Source organism: Elaeis guineensis, chromosome 9, assembly GCF_000442705.2.
Source record: "Elaeis guineensis isolate ETL-2024a chromosome 9, EG11, whole genome shotgun sequence".
In the NCBI taxonomy this organism is placed as follows: Eukaryota; Viridiplantae; Streptophyta; class Magnoliopsida; order Arecales; family Arecaceae; genus Elaeis; species Elaeis guineensis.
Genome location: NC_026001.2, coordinates 30998237 through 31013075, shown reverse-complemented (window position 1 = coordinate 31013075; position 14839 = coordinate 30998237). Strand labels below are relative to the sequence as shown.

The window sequence follows — 14839 nt, the reverse complement described above, 5'->3', positions numbered from 1 at the left end:
CCAGCCAGGGTTCGCCGTACTGGGCCGAACCGCCCGGTACGGGGCATACCGAGCCAGACCGGTGTTTAAACGGTCCGGTTCGGACCTTTTTTTCAAGAAACACCCCGAACCGCACCGAACCGAGCGGTTCGGTCCGGTTCGTTTCCATACCGTCCAAAACCGGACGGTATGGTTCGTTTCGGTCCGGTTCGACGTGAACAGAACCATACCGACCGTCCCATGTGAATAAAGTGAGGAGGGGTACGACCGTCCCATGTGAATAAAGTGAGGAGGGGTACGACCGTCCCATGTGAATAAAGTGAGGAGGGGGGTGGGGACGGAGACCACATGCATAAAAGGAGCATATTTGGAGTTCTCTGAGATGTCTCAGAGAACTCCCGAGGGTCCGAAAGTTGCGAAGGTCTCAACGAAACCGTTGAGACCTCCAAAAGATTAGAAAAAAAGGAAAAAACTCCGTCAAATTGTAGGAGTGGTTCGAAGAAAGGCTGATCTTTGGTCAGAGGTACGATAATGTGTTATTTTCTTAGTAAATATTTTTTTTTTATTTTTGTTGTTAAAAATAGGATAAGAATGAGAAAAAATGAAAATAAGAGAAAATCATGCCAAAATCTTGTGATTTTGAGATGATTTAATTATATGTGATAGATCTTTGGAAGATCTACACGATGACATCAAAATTGTTAATTTTCGTTAATTATATATTTTTAAAATATTTTTAAATATGTATTTATTTAAAAATTAAAAAAAATAAATTTTAGAAAAAAAATCAGAGTTTGGGAATCATGTTTAGAATGATTCAAACTACTTAAATCTAATTTCTAATTTTTTTCAAATATTTAAAATTAAAAATTATTTTTTTAATTATTTAAATTTAAAATTTTAATTATAAAATAAAAAATATATAAAAATAGTATTATATTTTAGTTAATTTAAAAATATTATTTGAAGCATATAACATATTTATTTTGAATTTATAAGTTTTAAAATAATTATTAAAATTATTTTAAAATTATATATAATTATTTTAATTATCGTTAAACTATCGTGTTTTGTTATACTTGCATATATTTATAAGAAAAAAATTTAGAGCATGACGTTCGTTCACTTTAATTAATCAGCTATTTTATAGTATATATTTATTTATATAAAAATTATTAAAAAAATAAAAAATCAGTGTTAGTTTTGAAATTGAGAATTATGTTTAGAATGATTCAAAACAATTGAAATATTTGAATCTAACTTGAGATTTTTTTGAAATTTTTTTTGTAAATATTTAAATAGTAAAAAATATTATCAAATAAAAAATATATGTAATTAGTGTTATATTACAGATAATTCGAAATAATTAGTATTTTGTTATATCTGCAGAAATGAGTAAGAAGAAAGATCAAGAGCGTGACATCGATTGGGATCATGGCGAGATGCTCTCGGCTCGGCATCATTGGAGATGCAAATAGTGCAACACAGAGTTCAAGGGAGGAGTGACTAGGTTGAAGCAGCATCTAGCTGGTAGTTATCCTGATGTGTCGATGTGTCGGAAATGTCCGCAAGAGATCCGATAATTGATGAAAAAGCATTTTGCTGATTCGAAAGCAGCGAAGGAAAGGGCAAAACAGAAAAAGACCGAAGTAGACTATCGAGCTGCAGAGCCACCTTCTTATCACTTTAGAGAGTCAGAAGAGGCTTCTGCTCCAGATGATGAGGAGGTACAGATTGAGGCTGCCATTCATGCGAGCTTGGCGGATCAGTACCAGCAGGAGAAGATGGCCCGATATAGAGACCGATTCGGACCATCATGCTACGAATCAGGATCTGGATCCGCGACTGGTAGGAGAGAATTCGAGTTCAGGATGACTACCTCAGTCAAAGAGCCTGGTGGTAGAGGGAGCAAACGCAGCATGTCTTTTTTGTTGGGAGCTTTTGGCAGTAGGAGGAGGTCCTCCAGAGATATTCCAGCAGGAGCCAGCATTCAGGATTTGGATCCACATGCTTTGCCCAGCAAGGATTCAAAGCAGCAGAGAATTGACAGTATGCTGAAAAAAGATAAGAAGGAGGATATGTGGCGAGCTATTGGATCATGGTTTCATTTCAGCTATATTCCAGCAAATGCAGCAGCCAATCCTTACTACCGATCTACTATTTCAGCCATAGAGGCTGCCGGTCAGAGTGTAGATCCTCCAGGACCTAAGGACATCTATGGTCAGCTTCTTGACAGCAATAAGGAGGATCTGCAGAGATGGATTGCTTCTTACAAAAATAAATGGCCTACATACGGTCTGACAGTGATGTGTGATGGTTGGACAGATCCTACTAGGCAGAGCATCATTAATTTTTTGACATACCGTGATGGAAAAATATTTTTTTACAAATCAATCGATGCTTCAAATAAGATACACGATGCCACATATATCCTTGGTCTGATGGAGGAGGTGATTGATTCAATGGGTAAGCAGCATGTCGTACAGGTCATCACAGATAACGGACCACAATATAAGGCTGCCAGAGAGTTGCTGATGGAGCAGCGACCACAGATATACTGGATCACATGTGCTGCACATTGCATTGATCTTATACTGATGGATATCGGAAAGATTCGCAGGATGCAGCAAGTAGTGGAGATTGCCCAGACCATTACTAGATTCATCTACAACCACACATGGGTTCTTTCATTAATGCGGACGTATACTGGGGGGAAGATCTTACGACCAGGTATCACATGGTTTGCTACCAACTACATAGCACTTGATAGTCTTCTTCAGAAGAAAACAGCCCTACGTCAGATGTTTGTCAGTACCGAATGGCAGGAGAGCAAATATGCGAGGGCCGGCACTGATGGAAGTCATGTGGAGAACTTGGTGACGAGTCAGTCATTTTGGCAGCGGGCTGAGAAGATAGTGAAGGCTATCAAGCCTTTATATGAGTGCTTCGTGCCGTGGACAGCGAGAGATACCCCCAGATGGACTTCTTATATTACATGATGGAGAGGACAAAGAAACAGATCAGTGAGAATGATCCCAAGCATGCTCAAGAATTCATTAACATTATTGAGCGCCGTTGGGACTATCAGATGGGCAGAGATTTGCATCTAGCTGGTAAATTTGGATTCAAGAATGTTTTAAAATATTTTTTCGAAGCATGAAAATAAAATTGTGCTTAATCAGTCTTGAAATTTATCTGCAGCTTATTACTTGAATCCGAGATTTCAGTATACTATTCCGGGGATAGATATGGATAGCGAGCTTCTTGCTGCTCTTCGCAATGTCATATATAAGATGGTGTCCGATCTAAAAATCGCATCATTGTGTCTGCAAGAGGTATGCTAGTTTAAAACAGATGTAATTATTCAACTGAATTCGATCTGATATATTTATAAATAATAAATATATTTTATTTCAGACGAAACAGTTTAGAGAGGGATCAGATAGTTTTGGAGTCCCATCAGCTGTCGTAAACAAAAAGCAGATAAATCCAGGTAAATTACATATCAATAATGAGCAATGTAGATTGATATATAATTTTGCTTAATAATATCATCAAATTTGATATATAATTTTGCTTTTGTAGCTGAATGATAGATTCATTTTGGAACGTCAGCAGAAAATTTGAGACATATGGCTGTCCGTATTCTTTCTCAGACGGTCTCTGCTAGTGGCTGTAAGCGTAATTGGTCCACTTTCGTCCTTATCCACAGCAAACAGAGAAATCGTCTGACACAAAAATACCTCGACGATCTTATATATATTCACTACAATCTGAAGTTGAGGCTAAAATATATTCAAGAGGAAGTTCAGTTGAAGTACACTGATCCGACGCTAGATGATTATGCCGACGAGAATGACGATCCGATCATCGGATGGCTTGCAGGTCAGTAGCAGGAGCCAAAGCTTGATGAGCCAGGATCCCCTCCACGACCAACCAGTGTAGTGGCAAGGGAGATCAAGGTGGATCCAGGACAATGGACAGAAAAAAATATTCCACATAGGGTTCCAGCTGATCAGCCACAGTCTGAAGGGACACAACGGACTCATTCATCACATGACTCGCTATCCGATACATCTTCTCAGAGATTCGAGCAAAAGATGTATAAACGTTCCTCCCGGCAGCCAGCAAGAAGGCATCCATCCTCCCAATCACAGGAAACTCAGTCACAAAGGGGCACAAGGGGGAAAGGAAAAGACAGTTGCACGTGCACCACTCTCGAGAGTACAAGAGCTATCTGGTTCAGATACGGACACCAGAGAGAGTGATGATGATACTGGTAGTAGTAGCTAAGGATCTGATGATCAGGGAGGAACTGGAGGACAGGAGACCACCGTTTATGAGACAACCACAGGGTGATATTCGATTCACCGATGAGTCTCAGTTTACGCATGTCACACAGGATAGGGATCATGGTGGACGAGTCGGTAGAGATTGTGAGGAGCCGATTTCATATAGACGACGGGCTCCTAGAGATCGTCCAGCACATGATACAGCTGCGGACGATCTTGCACGTGGAGTAGGTTCCATAGATGTATCTGGATCATCCTCGCATTATGGATCCTATTATCCACAGCCACCTTATGATCCATATGCATATGGTGCATCCGAGGCATCATCTTCTAATGGTTACTACCCTATGCAGTCTGGAGTATCTTACCGATCAGATTTTACTACTGGCATATTTGGATGGGCTCCTCCACAACCGTACCATCATCTCAAGGATACTTCTCAGAGTCAGAATTTTAGCGAGAGATCTGAGATGTCTTACAATCCAGAGAGGATGCCTTATGAGATGATGAATATTCGAGAGTACGGTGTAGTTTGACTAGAGGATTGGACTGATGTCCCTTCAGACTATGTTGATGATGCAGATATCTACGAGCGCCACAGACACTCGACAAAAAATTAAATGCAGAGTACATTTTAAGGTTCGTATATCAGTTATTGCGCTTTGTACTTAAATATTTAGATATATTTTAATGCGTATTTTATATATTTTTTCTTTAGTTTTAAGATGACATAGTTGAAATATAATGTAAATAAATATATGTTTGAAATTTTGGATCAAGAGTCTTTGTACCGCAATCTAACTCTAAATTAAACCCAAATATGTCAATAATATGCAATATAATACAATATTGAGGTTGTATTTATCAATTATTAACTTTAAAAATCTAAAAAAAAAATTGAAAATCGAAAAAAATTGTGTACCGGTACCGGACCGGTACGTCCGGACGTACCGTGTGTCGATACGGTACGGTACCGGTACCATACCATACCGATCCGACACCGGCACGCCGTCCGGTACCGGTACAAAAAACCTTGACGCCAGCACCACATGTCATACTTTGCCATCAGAAGAACATAGGCACACCAAATGAGAAGGCCAGGTAATCTCTAGATAGAGACATGAGTGTACAGGTAAATTTTCCCCCAAATATACTAACATATCCTCCAGTTTTACCAAATATGATAGAAAAATCTATATTAAAATGAGAGAATAAGCCAAATAGATTCCATCTATCAAATTTAGTGCAAGATGTGCTTATTTCTTTTAGACTAACATTATCCGAAAAATCATATCAACAATGACACTTCAGTAAATATCAAAAACATCTGATTTCCCAAAGATTCTCTTCTTCATTTATTTTATTCCATTTCCTTTTACGAAATGCAAGTGGCAACCCCATATCTACCTCTCCATGCTCATTAACACCTTCCATCTCGATTCCTATTACAATCAACATTCAACTTCACTATCATATATTCCTCAAAAAAAGGGGCTGCGAGCACACTTAAGAGCCAACCTACTAGTGAGGTTACCATATTGTATTCCTTTGAATCCTCACACAACAAAATCTCGTTATTAACAAAGGTGCAAAATGGATGCGACATCAATATCTATCATGTTACCATGTTACAGACCAACACATTACCCCTTATTCTCAAGCCTACCAAATGCTTCAATAACAACATTAAAATGACATTAGCGACTCTGATATCTCAAACCCTGGAGCTTTTAAAGTACTTATAGGTTGTTGGTGAACAAAATGAAATAAATGAGGGTAGAAAAGAATAAAACATGATTTGTAATCATCATAACCTGAGATGTTTTAGCATGAAATGCAATGAAAACCCACTCTTCCATAGACCTCCACTTTACAGAATCCCTTTCCATATCTCAATCCTTTAAGAGTTATTTTGCTTCCATAATTTGCACATGATAAAGAAAATATCTCAACCCTACAAAGTCTGCTGATGCTAAAGGATGCCGACCTACCACCTTAAGGTCCTCCTTTAAACAACATTTAAAGTCTTTATCATGGTCTTAAAAGGCTAGATCAAGCAGAGACTAACAATCTTTCACCCCTATACCACCTTTCTTAGGCAACAATGCCAAAAAATAAAATATAAGAATTAAAAAAAAGCAATGACTCTTCCAGACTTCCAATGCCTATTCAGAAATTATGAAGTCCCTTTGTCCTTGCATAACATCATTTAGACAATCCTTTCTGACTTCTTAAAAGGACAATTTTAGGACCAAACAGTCAAGAACCTTATTATCAAATCACATACGCCATCTGACCCCATCTCATTCAAGCTTCCTTATAAATATAGCCTTCTGTGAGGTTGCTTTAGATGTGTCTCTTTGGCTTATTGTTACTTTTGAGATGAAGACATCTTATTGCATCAGCAGTTACGACTTTTCTCCTCCATCTCAACTCTTTCCAAGAATAGGACAATTTTAACGGTTGCTTCTTGCTTAAAAAAATTAAATAGCAACCAACAAGGCAAATCTTCCTACCTGCCAACTAGCCATATGAGTTTATTGCTGAGCTCATCTCTTTCCTAGATTTGCCTTGCCTTGGAATTTGGCACTAATTTCTAGGAGGTTGACGTCAAGTGAGAAATAGCCATAAAATCTATTTAATCTATTGAGCCTTCCTAACTTGTAGAATTATGAGCTAACAAATCGAAAAAAATACAATTGAATAGAGGCCACATGACAAACAGCACAATATGGTCTCTTGTGGATTTCAATAACAATCATTACACCTCTTTATTCAGGAAAAACAAAGTACTGAGCCTAACCATACGAAAGATCACATGGATGTCTACTCACTCGTCAGTAATCCTCTCGATGCTGTAGTTGTGTAGATAGTTTCTTGATCTGCGGTGCCTCGGCTGCTCACAGTAAGGTTACCGTAGTTTGACTACACATAAACATGATCTCTAGCCATATGGATCCTTATAGTGGACGTTGGCTACAGTAGATTTACTGTAGAAGTAAAATGCGCAAGATGATTGATGGAAAAGAATTTCCATGAGTATCACATCTGGACTTGAGCTAATCAAATTTTTCCTATAACAGATGAAGGGGTTTGACGAATTTTCATAACCTCCATCTTGTCAGAACTCATGATAGAAGAACTGAATCACACGGTAACTACACCTAGAGATTCTATTTTCTATTCTGCTGGATTGCCATCACATGCTTCTAGACGCCACTAGTGGATTGTGAGAATCCACTAGGATCATTCTGGATTGATGATTTTTAATGTGTGTGAGTTAGAATTGTTCTAATCCATTGAAAGAAATTTCAATGATATTATGATGGAGATCATGGTATATCTCACTATCAAACAGATTGGAACCTATGGGGTCACACACAAAAGAAGTTCTTGACTGATCAGATGGTTGAGTTACGATTGAGAATCGTAATGAAAATTAATTATCAATATGATTGATAATGCAAACGTTGCGATCGAAAGATTCACTAAGTGTTAGTGAATTGTAGGAGGATCAATTGGCAATTAGATTGCTATCTGGCTCAATCTAATTGAGCTATGAGGTTCAAATCAAATCTAATTGAATTAAATTCAAGTTAGATTGATTGGGATTTGATTAGATCAAGCCTAATTGATTTATGAGATAACCCAATTGCATAAGGAGAACGATTCCTATTTTGACTAGGACTTGATTGAATCAATTTCCTAATAACATTAGGATTTAATCCATATTTAATTGTGTTCCTAATTAGATTAGGAATTAGCTTGATTTGGGTGCTACCTAATCCTAAGTTGGTTAGGATTAAAACACATTTAAATCAGATTTAAAACTACACCTAAAAGGAATCCTAGTTGGACTAAGATTCTCTCTCTACTGTGCCACCCTCTCCTTGCACCACCTAAGCCCACGCCAACCTAGTTTTTAGCGTGGGATAAGATCATCCCAAGCCCCTCACATGCCCACTCTTATCCCCTCTTTTGGATAAGAATCAAATCAGGTTTGATTTGGTCAAAGTTGGTTTGGAATCAACTTGAGTTTTGGACTTTTAGTAGGACTTGGATTTTGATCCTGTCAAACCCTGATCCTTTCACCCTTCGACGCCACCTATAAATAGGGGTTATGGGGCGTGGAGAGGGACATCTGAAAGGATTGGGGCATGGGCTATTGGGGGCGTGACTTCTCTTGGGGCATGAGGTTTTAGAGAGCAAGGGAAAAGAGAAGGGTTCTTCCTCTCTTGTGTCTTCTCCTTCCTACACTTTGTCTTCTTCCTTCTTAAGATTATCTTGGAGATTGAAAGAGATCCTGTTCAACCATCAAAGAAACGTTCTCTGCAAGGGAGCTAGCACCCCGAGGAAAACAAAGAGCCTCCGATCAGATCAAGCCTCATATGGACACCCGTAGAGGTCGGATACATACGCGGTTACATCAGAACCTGAAGGCATCCACAGATCTGGATTCGAGGAGTTCTGTGATTCACATATGTGATCTAATCACAAATTAATTTTATTTTCTGAAATCAGATGTTTTATATCTTATTTATTATCATATGAACTAGATCTATAAGTATTTGATTTAAATCAATACATGCGTAGGATTAAATCTGATTTAATCTTGTCTTCCGCTATTTAAATTTAAAATTATTTTGAAATCTGTATGCAAAATACCTAAAATCCAATAGAACCCTTGTTTCAAATTGGCGGGCCTCCACCCTCCTCCGAGCTCAACCGCTCTTGGCCTCCCTTGATGCTGGTGAAGGTTGTCGCACATCCGATGACATGCATGCAAAATTTATAGTATGCAGAATTTTAACATTTAAAATTCATCTACACAGCGAAATTAAAATCAGATATAGATTAAACAAATTTAATCTATCTAGCATGCTTTATGTAGATTTAATCTACTCCTAACATGATCGTTCACATGTTTATAATGCAGAAATTAAATCAGATTTAATCTAAGTACAAATCAAGATCAGATCTCGATATCTTTGCGCGGATAGTAATCCACCGCGATTGATGATCCAGATAGCCTGATGATATCCTCGTCAAGCCGCACACACATCCGGCCTCTACAGTTATCCACACGAGGTCCTTTATCCGATCGAAAGCTCCGTCTTCACTGGGGTGCTAGCTTCCTTGCAGAAGACTCCTCTTGATGGTAGGTCCGTCACCTTCTTCAGATCTCTCGGACTCCTCCAGAGAAGAAGAAGACTCTAGGAGGAAGAAGAGGTGGTGGAAGATATTTGAGAACCCTTCTCTCTTCCCAAAATCCCAATGCCCAAACCCTAAAAACCTAGAGTTTCTACACGCCAAGAAGGATGCCGCCATCCTAAAACCCATGCCACAATAATTCTTATGCTAAGAAGCTCGTGGTTTATTTTCTCACGGTGAAAAGGGATCATATCTGATGCCAAAAGAAAAGCTTCTCATGGTTGGCGTCCAAAAAGGGATAAGAATTATCTTTATCTAATAAGGAAACAAATCAAGTTCAAACTTGAATTCAAATCGAATTTGAATTCAATCTTGAACTAACTTCCACCCTTATCCACCCGTGGAGAATAAGGGACGACAATCGTCAGATTTGTATGAAGAAACTTCACGCACAAACCAAAATAGCATTAAGAAAAATGGCGTCCAATAGTGGGGTGGCGCAAGGGAGAGTCCAATCTCCCATGGACTCTAGATTAGTTTCTAATTTAGTTCTAAACCAAATCAGATTTGGTTAGACTCAAAAGGATAATAAACCTAATCAAATTAAGAACCAAATCCCTTAATTAAATCCTAATCAGATCAGGAATTAATTGAGTCAAGTCCTGCTCAAATCAAGAACTAATCTCCCTTGCAATCAGGCTTAACTCGATTTAAGTCAAAATGAATCCCATTCAATTAGACTTGATCCAAACTTTACTGCTCAATCAAATTGAGCCAATTAGTAATTCAATTACTAATTAATTCTCTTATAATTCACTAACCATTAGCAAATTATATTATTGCAACTTTTGCAAAGGGTTAATCATCAATCAAATTGATGATTTTACCCATCAACGATTCATAATCGTTAATAAGCCATCTAATCAGACAAGAACCTCTTTTGTGTGTGACCCTATAGGTTCTGTTCTGTCTGATAACAAGATATATTGTGATCTCTATCACAATATCATCAAAACTCTTTTCGATGGATCGAAACAATTTTAATTCTACCATTCGAAGATCATCGATCATCAAGATGACGTCCGATGAGTCTCACAATCCACCAGTAACACCTAGCAGTATGTAGTGACAACCCAGCAGAATAAAAATTTTGAACCTCTAAGTGCAGTTATCGTATAGTCCGATTCTTTTATCGTGAGTTCCGATAGAATGCAAGTCAAGGATAACTCGTCAAACCCGTTCATCCATCATATGTCAGATTCAATCGACTCGAATTCATATGAAAACTCTTTTCTATCACTCACCTACCATGGTCATGGATTGTAGGACTCAATCTCATGAACCATATAGGACCTCTCTCTGTCTACCATGGTCGACAGATCCTATCTTGATGCACACCCTATTCCTACAATGGACCTACTGTAGCCAACATACACCGCAAGATTCCAAATGGCTAGATAACTAAGTGATTATGCAGTCAAATTACAGCAACCCAACTATGAACAGTCGAGGCATCTCAGATCAAAGAACTATCTACACCACTGCAGCTATGAGTAAGTCACTGACGAGTGGATAGCCATTCTAGTGACTTCTCGTGTTGGTCACGCTCAGTACCAGTTGTTCTCTAGCAACCACTGATACTCTCGCTCCAGTGTCCCTACACTGCAAACTCGAGACTCATCTATCCGAAGGAAGCGATCTGTGCACCAATCTGTCTGGATCAATCATCATCCCCATAATGATCCTATGACTAAAAGCAATTTAGAAATTAACCACTAATGACACGTACCTCAAATTCTCAACTCTTTAAGAATATGTGTCATTATCCGTTAATTCCTCAGATGATTCATAGACACAATAAAAGTACACATAATCATGAATGGAAAAGTAATCCAAATTTTATTAATTTCAAAATTCAATTACAAAATTGTACCCCAGAAAGTGTTCATGTGTCAGCTAATCTGGTTTCTAGGACACACATCTAACAGCTGGCTCACCGACCGTCGGAGAGATCGCGATGGCATCGCCGTTTTGTCTAGAGGCCTCTAAGTGTCTCCGATAACCCGATAAACATCTCTCCGTCTCTCTTCTTCTCCCTCTCCATCCTTATCAAGCTCAGCAAGAGCTTGGATGGACTCCGACGGCTACCAGAGGTCCTCTCTTCCTCTCCCTTTCCTTCTATCCCCCCTCTCTCTCTTTCTCTTTTCTCCCTCTCCCCTTCTTTGCCCTGTCGGTTCGGTCTAGCACAAATCGATACGGACTCATACCGAACCATACCGGCGACCAACCGACATGGGATCTGGTTCTGGTTCAACAGTCCTTGGTGCTAGGCCAGCTTATCTCTTCGGGATGAGCAACCGCACAATCTACTAATCAACCTACCATCCTAAGTCTTACCATATCATTCACCCATCATTGTACATATCTTCTTTGTCCTTGATTCCATGAACATGCCAACCTATATCACGTTATTCTAGCTAACATTTTAAAAAAAAAGGATTGTGGTGAGTTTTTTTTTTAATATCATTGTTAACATTCAAAAAAATTTAAAAAAATAAATATCACGGTGAGTTTGCACTTGTATTACATACATGACCTACAAGTAATTAAGATTTGTAATTGATTGCATTTAGGCAATTTGGTTACTTCTGCAAAGCTTAGTTAGGCCTGTTTCGGATGCCATTTCATGGGAGAAGGGTCTCATGGTAACATGATTGCTCCACAATCAAATTCAAGAGGCAGCAAGGGGGAATCTTGTCCATTTCTATAGAAAGGACTTAGATCCCCTTACCCCAGCTCCATGCAACCAAACAGATTTTTAAAGTTATCCCACAATCCCTACATGGAATAGTGTTTGACGCAACCAAACATAAATTAATTTATCTAACGAATAACAGAACTTGAAGGGATACACATGAATAGGTGTTCTATCCCCTCATTTGCTATCTTGCAACCAAAGAAGGCCTAAGAGATGATTAATGTCTACGAACTAATTTTAACCATAGCAGCCTATAGTAGGAGTGTTCTTAAGAATCAAGAGGGGTGTTGGGAAAGTAAGGCACTTCAAAGATATAAAAGCAAGGAGAAACTAGTGCATGTTTAAATTGGAAGAAGAAACAAAAGCCTAAGATAGTAAATACATTCTTAAATCATAAATAAAATAAATGGATCCATAGCTTCAATTTATATTTGATTGATATTATATGAAAAAATCTGAAGTTGTATAGATTCCTATATACTATCAACCACTGTCTACACCTTCTAGAAAACCAAGCAAGTACAAAAGCACCAGCTATTAATTACAATACCATTAGGGTACAAGGAAAAAGAATTAAATCTGGTTCTAAGGAATAAGGTAGAAGTTTTTGCGCCCCCCCCCCCCATGATGTCTATAACAGGCAGACATCTAATTTTAAAACGATTAGGCACCAAAACTGGATATTGTTACTTTGTATCACATTTCTCGCATTGAGAGAGAACAATTAATTCCATCTTTATGTACCAGCTTATGAACTAAACACAGAAAAGCACATGCTCGATATGAATAAAGCACACAAAAGAAGAGGAGCCTCAACCACGAATGAGATAATACAGCATCAATTTGAGCATGTTGAGGAATTTGCAATTTACTTCTTAGCAAGAATGGGTTTATTATTCTTGATAAACACATGCTACTAGGAGCTCATGGCAACAAAATGATAACAATCATCAATTCATGAAACCAAAAGGGATGATCATAATCACATAACACCAAGCCTTCATGCTCCAGGATGCTATGACAGCAAATTCAAACTTTTCAAAGACAACCCTTTATGGAATACCAAATAAATGCTCAACATAACACTACACAACCAAAAAAATAGCCATCGACCATGAACCCTCCAGCAAAAGGAGATAATATATCAAGTATGGAAGCTCGTGAGAAGAAGATCGCTACAAACCTCTAACTGGTTGCTGGAGAGGTTAAGAGAGACCAATCCACGCAGCTTCCCGAATGCCTCTGGAAGGTACCTCAGTTGGCGGTCCGACAGGTCCACCCTCTCCAGGCACTTCTCCGACGCTTCTTGCAAGATCCTGATCACCTCCTCGTTCACCGGCTCGTCCTCCTGCCCAACAGGAACGCTGCTGCCCTCGTCGCCACTGCCAACGGCCTCCGCCGATCGGTAAATCTTCACCAGCCGCTCCTCGGCCTCCTTGAGCAAATTCTCGTACGCCTCGTGCATCTCGTCGAGCTGAATCACAGCCCTGTACGCGCGCCGCTCCCGCTCGGTGCGGGCCCGGCACTCTTTCTCCCTCTCCGCCTGCTCCGCGCGCCACTGGAGCCGGTCCACCTCATCCGGCCGCGGCGCGCGGACGATCTCCTCGAGCTCCCGGGCTAGGGTGGCCTCGATCTCGGCGATCCGGGCGCGGGCGTCGTCGACGGCCTCGTGGTCGGGGCGCTCCCCGAGGGTCTGGAGGACAGAGCGGGTCTTGGCGACGTCGGAGACGGCTGCAGCCATGGCGGCGAGGAGCTCAGGGTTGTTGAGGCAGGGCATGCGCTCGACGAGCTCCACCGCATCGCTGTGGCGGCCGGAGTCGTCGACGGGGGGCTGCTCGATGTCGGGCTCGAGGGGGCTCTGGGATCGGCGGCCGACGATGGAAGGGAGGCGGGACATGACGTAGGAGAGGATGGGGAAGGATTTAGGGTTTGGATCCATCTCGGAAGGAGACGGACGCAGGCGGAGAAGAAAGCTGATGGAATCAGCGACGAAGTGAGGAGGGGAGATGGATATGTAAGTGGGAACAGAGTAGTCTGTCTGCGGTTGGCAGCATAGACCGAGGAAACTCGATAACCGCCGGTATAGATGGATCGCCAAGAACACCGCTTTTACGACTCAAATGGAATGATCTTAGATCACGGATGATTTTTATCCCAAACTAATTTAGTTGATCTAAAATTATCGTATTTGATATAATATAGTGATCGGAGATCTCCAAATTTCAACAATAATCTATTTTATAGTCCCATAAAAATCGAAGATCCATATAATACCAAATCTATCTCTAATATATTTCATAAAATACATTTTTAATCTTTTAAATTATTAATCTAATAAAAAATATTAATTATATAAAATTAATAATTTTATTTATACTTATAGCATATTATTATTTTAATAATAATAATTTTTTTAATTAGAAAAATACAGCAAATAGAAGTAATCATAATAAAATATAAATTCCAATAATATATTTTTATTATAATTTAAAATTATAATTAAATAATAATATGACAATAATATGATCAATAATATATTTTAATATAATATATATCATAAATATAATATATATAATATTTGTTGCTGCAAGGCTCAAAATCTGGAGTAGGATGGATCGAATTGAATGAGGCTAGACTGGAATGATCCTTGCGATCTGGA

The 14839-nt window shown here is 39.2% G+C and overlaps 2 protein-coding genes across 2 annotated transcripts in view; one reads left to right on the top strand and one right to left on the bottom strand.

The window, feature by feature from the left end:
- LOC105036770 (plant intracellular Ras-group-related LRR protein 3) overlaps positions 1-14278 on the bottom strand; it is a 29636-nt gene extending 15358 nt beyond the window's left edge. Inside the window, exon 1 of the mRNA XM_073243629.1 lies at positions 13364-14278. Coding sequence (XP_073099730.1) covers positions 13364-14119 — 756 coding nt within the window. The 5' untranslated portion in view covers positions 14120-14278. The remainder of the gene's footprint in view (positions 1-13363) is intronic.
- On the top strand, positions 1388-2978 carry LOC140851613 (uncharacterized). Its single transcript, XM_073243538.1, has one exon. It carries the CDS (start codon positions 1566-1568, stop codon positions 2976-2978), a length of 1413 nt encoding a protein of 470 aa, XP_073099639.1. The 5' UTR covers positions 1388-1565.
- Positions 14279-14839: the final 561 nt, after the last annotated feature.

What these genes read in the sequence shown, in the direction of transcription:
- LOC140851613 (XM_073243538.1), top strand. Translation starts at nt 1,566, where the DNA reads ATGAAAAAGCATTTTGCTGATTCGAAAGCAGCGAAGGAAAGGGCAAAA.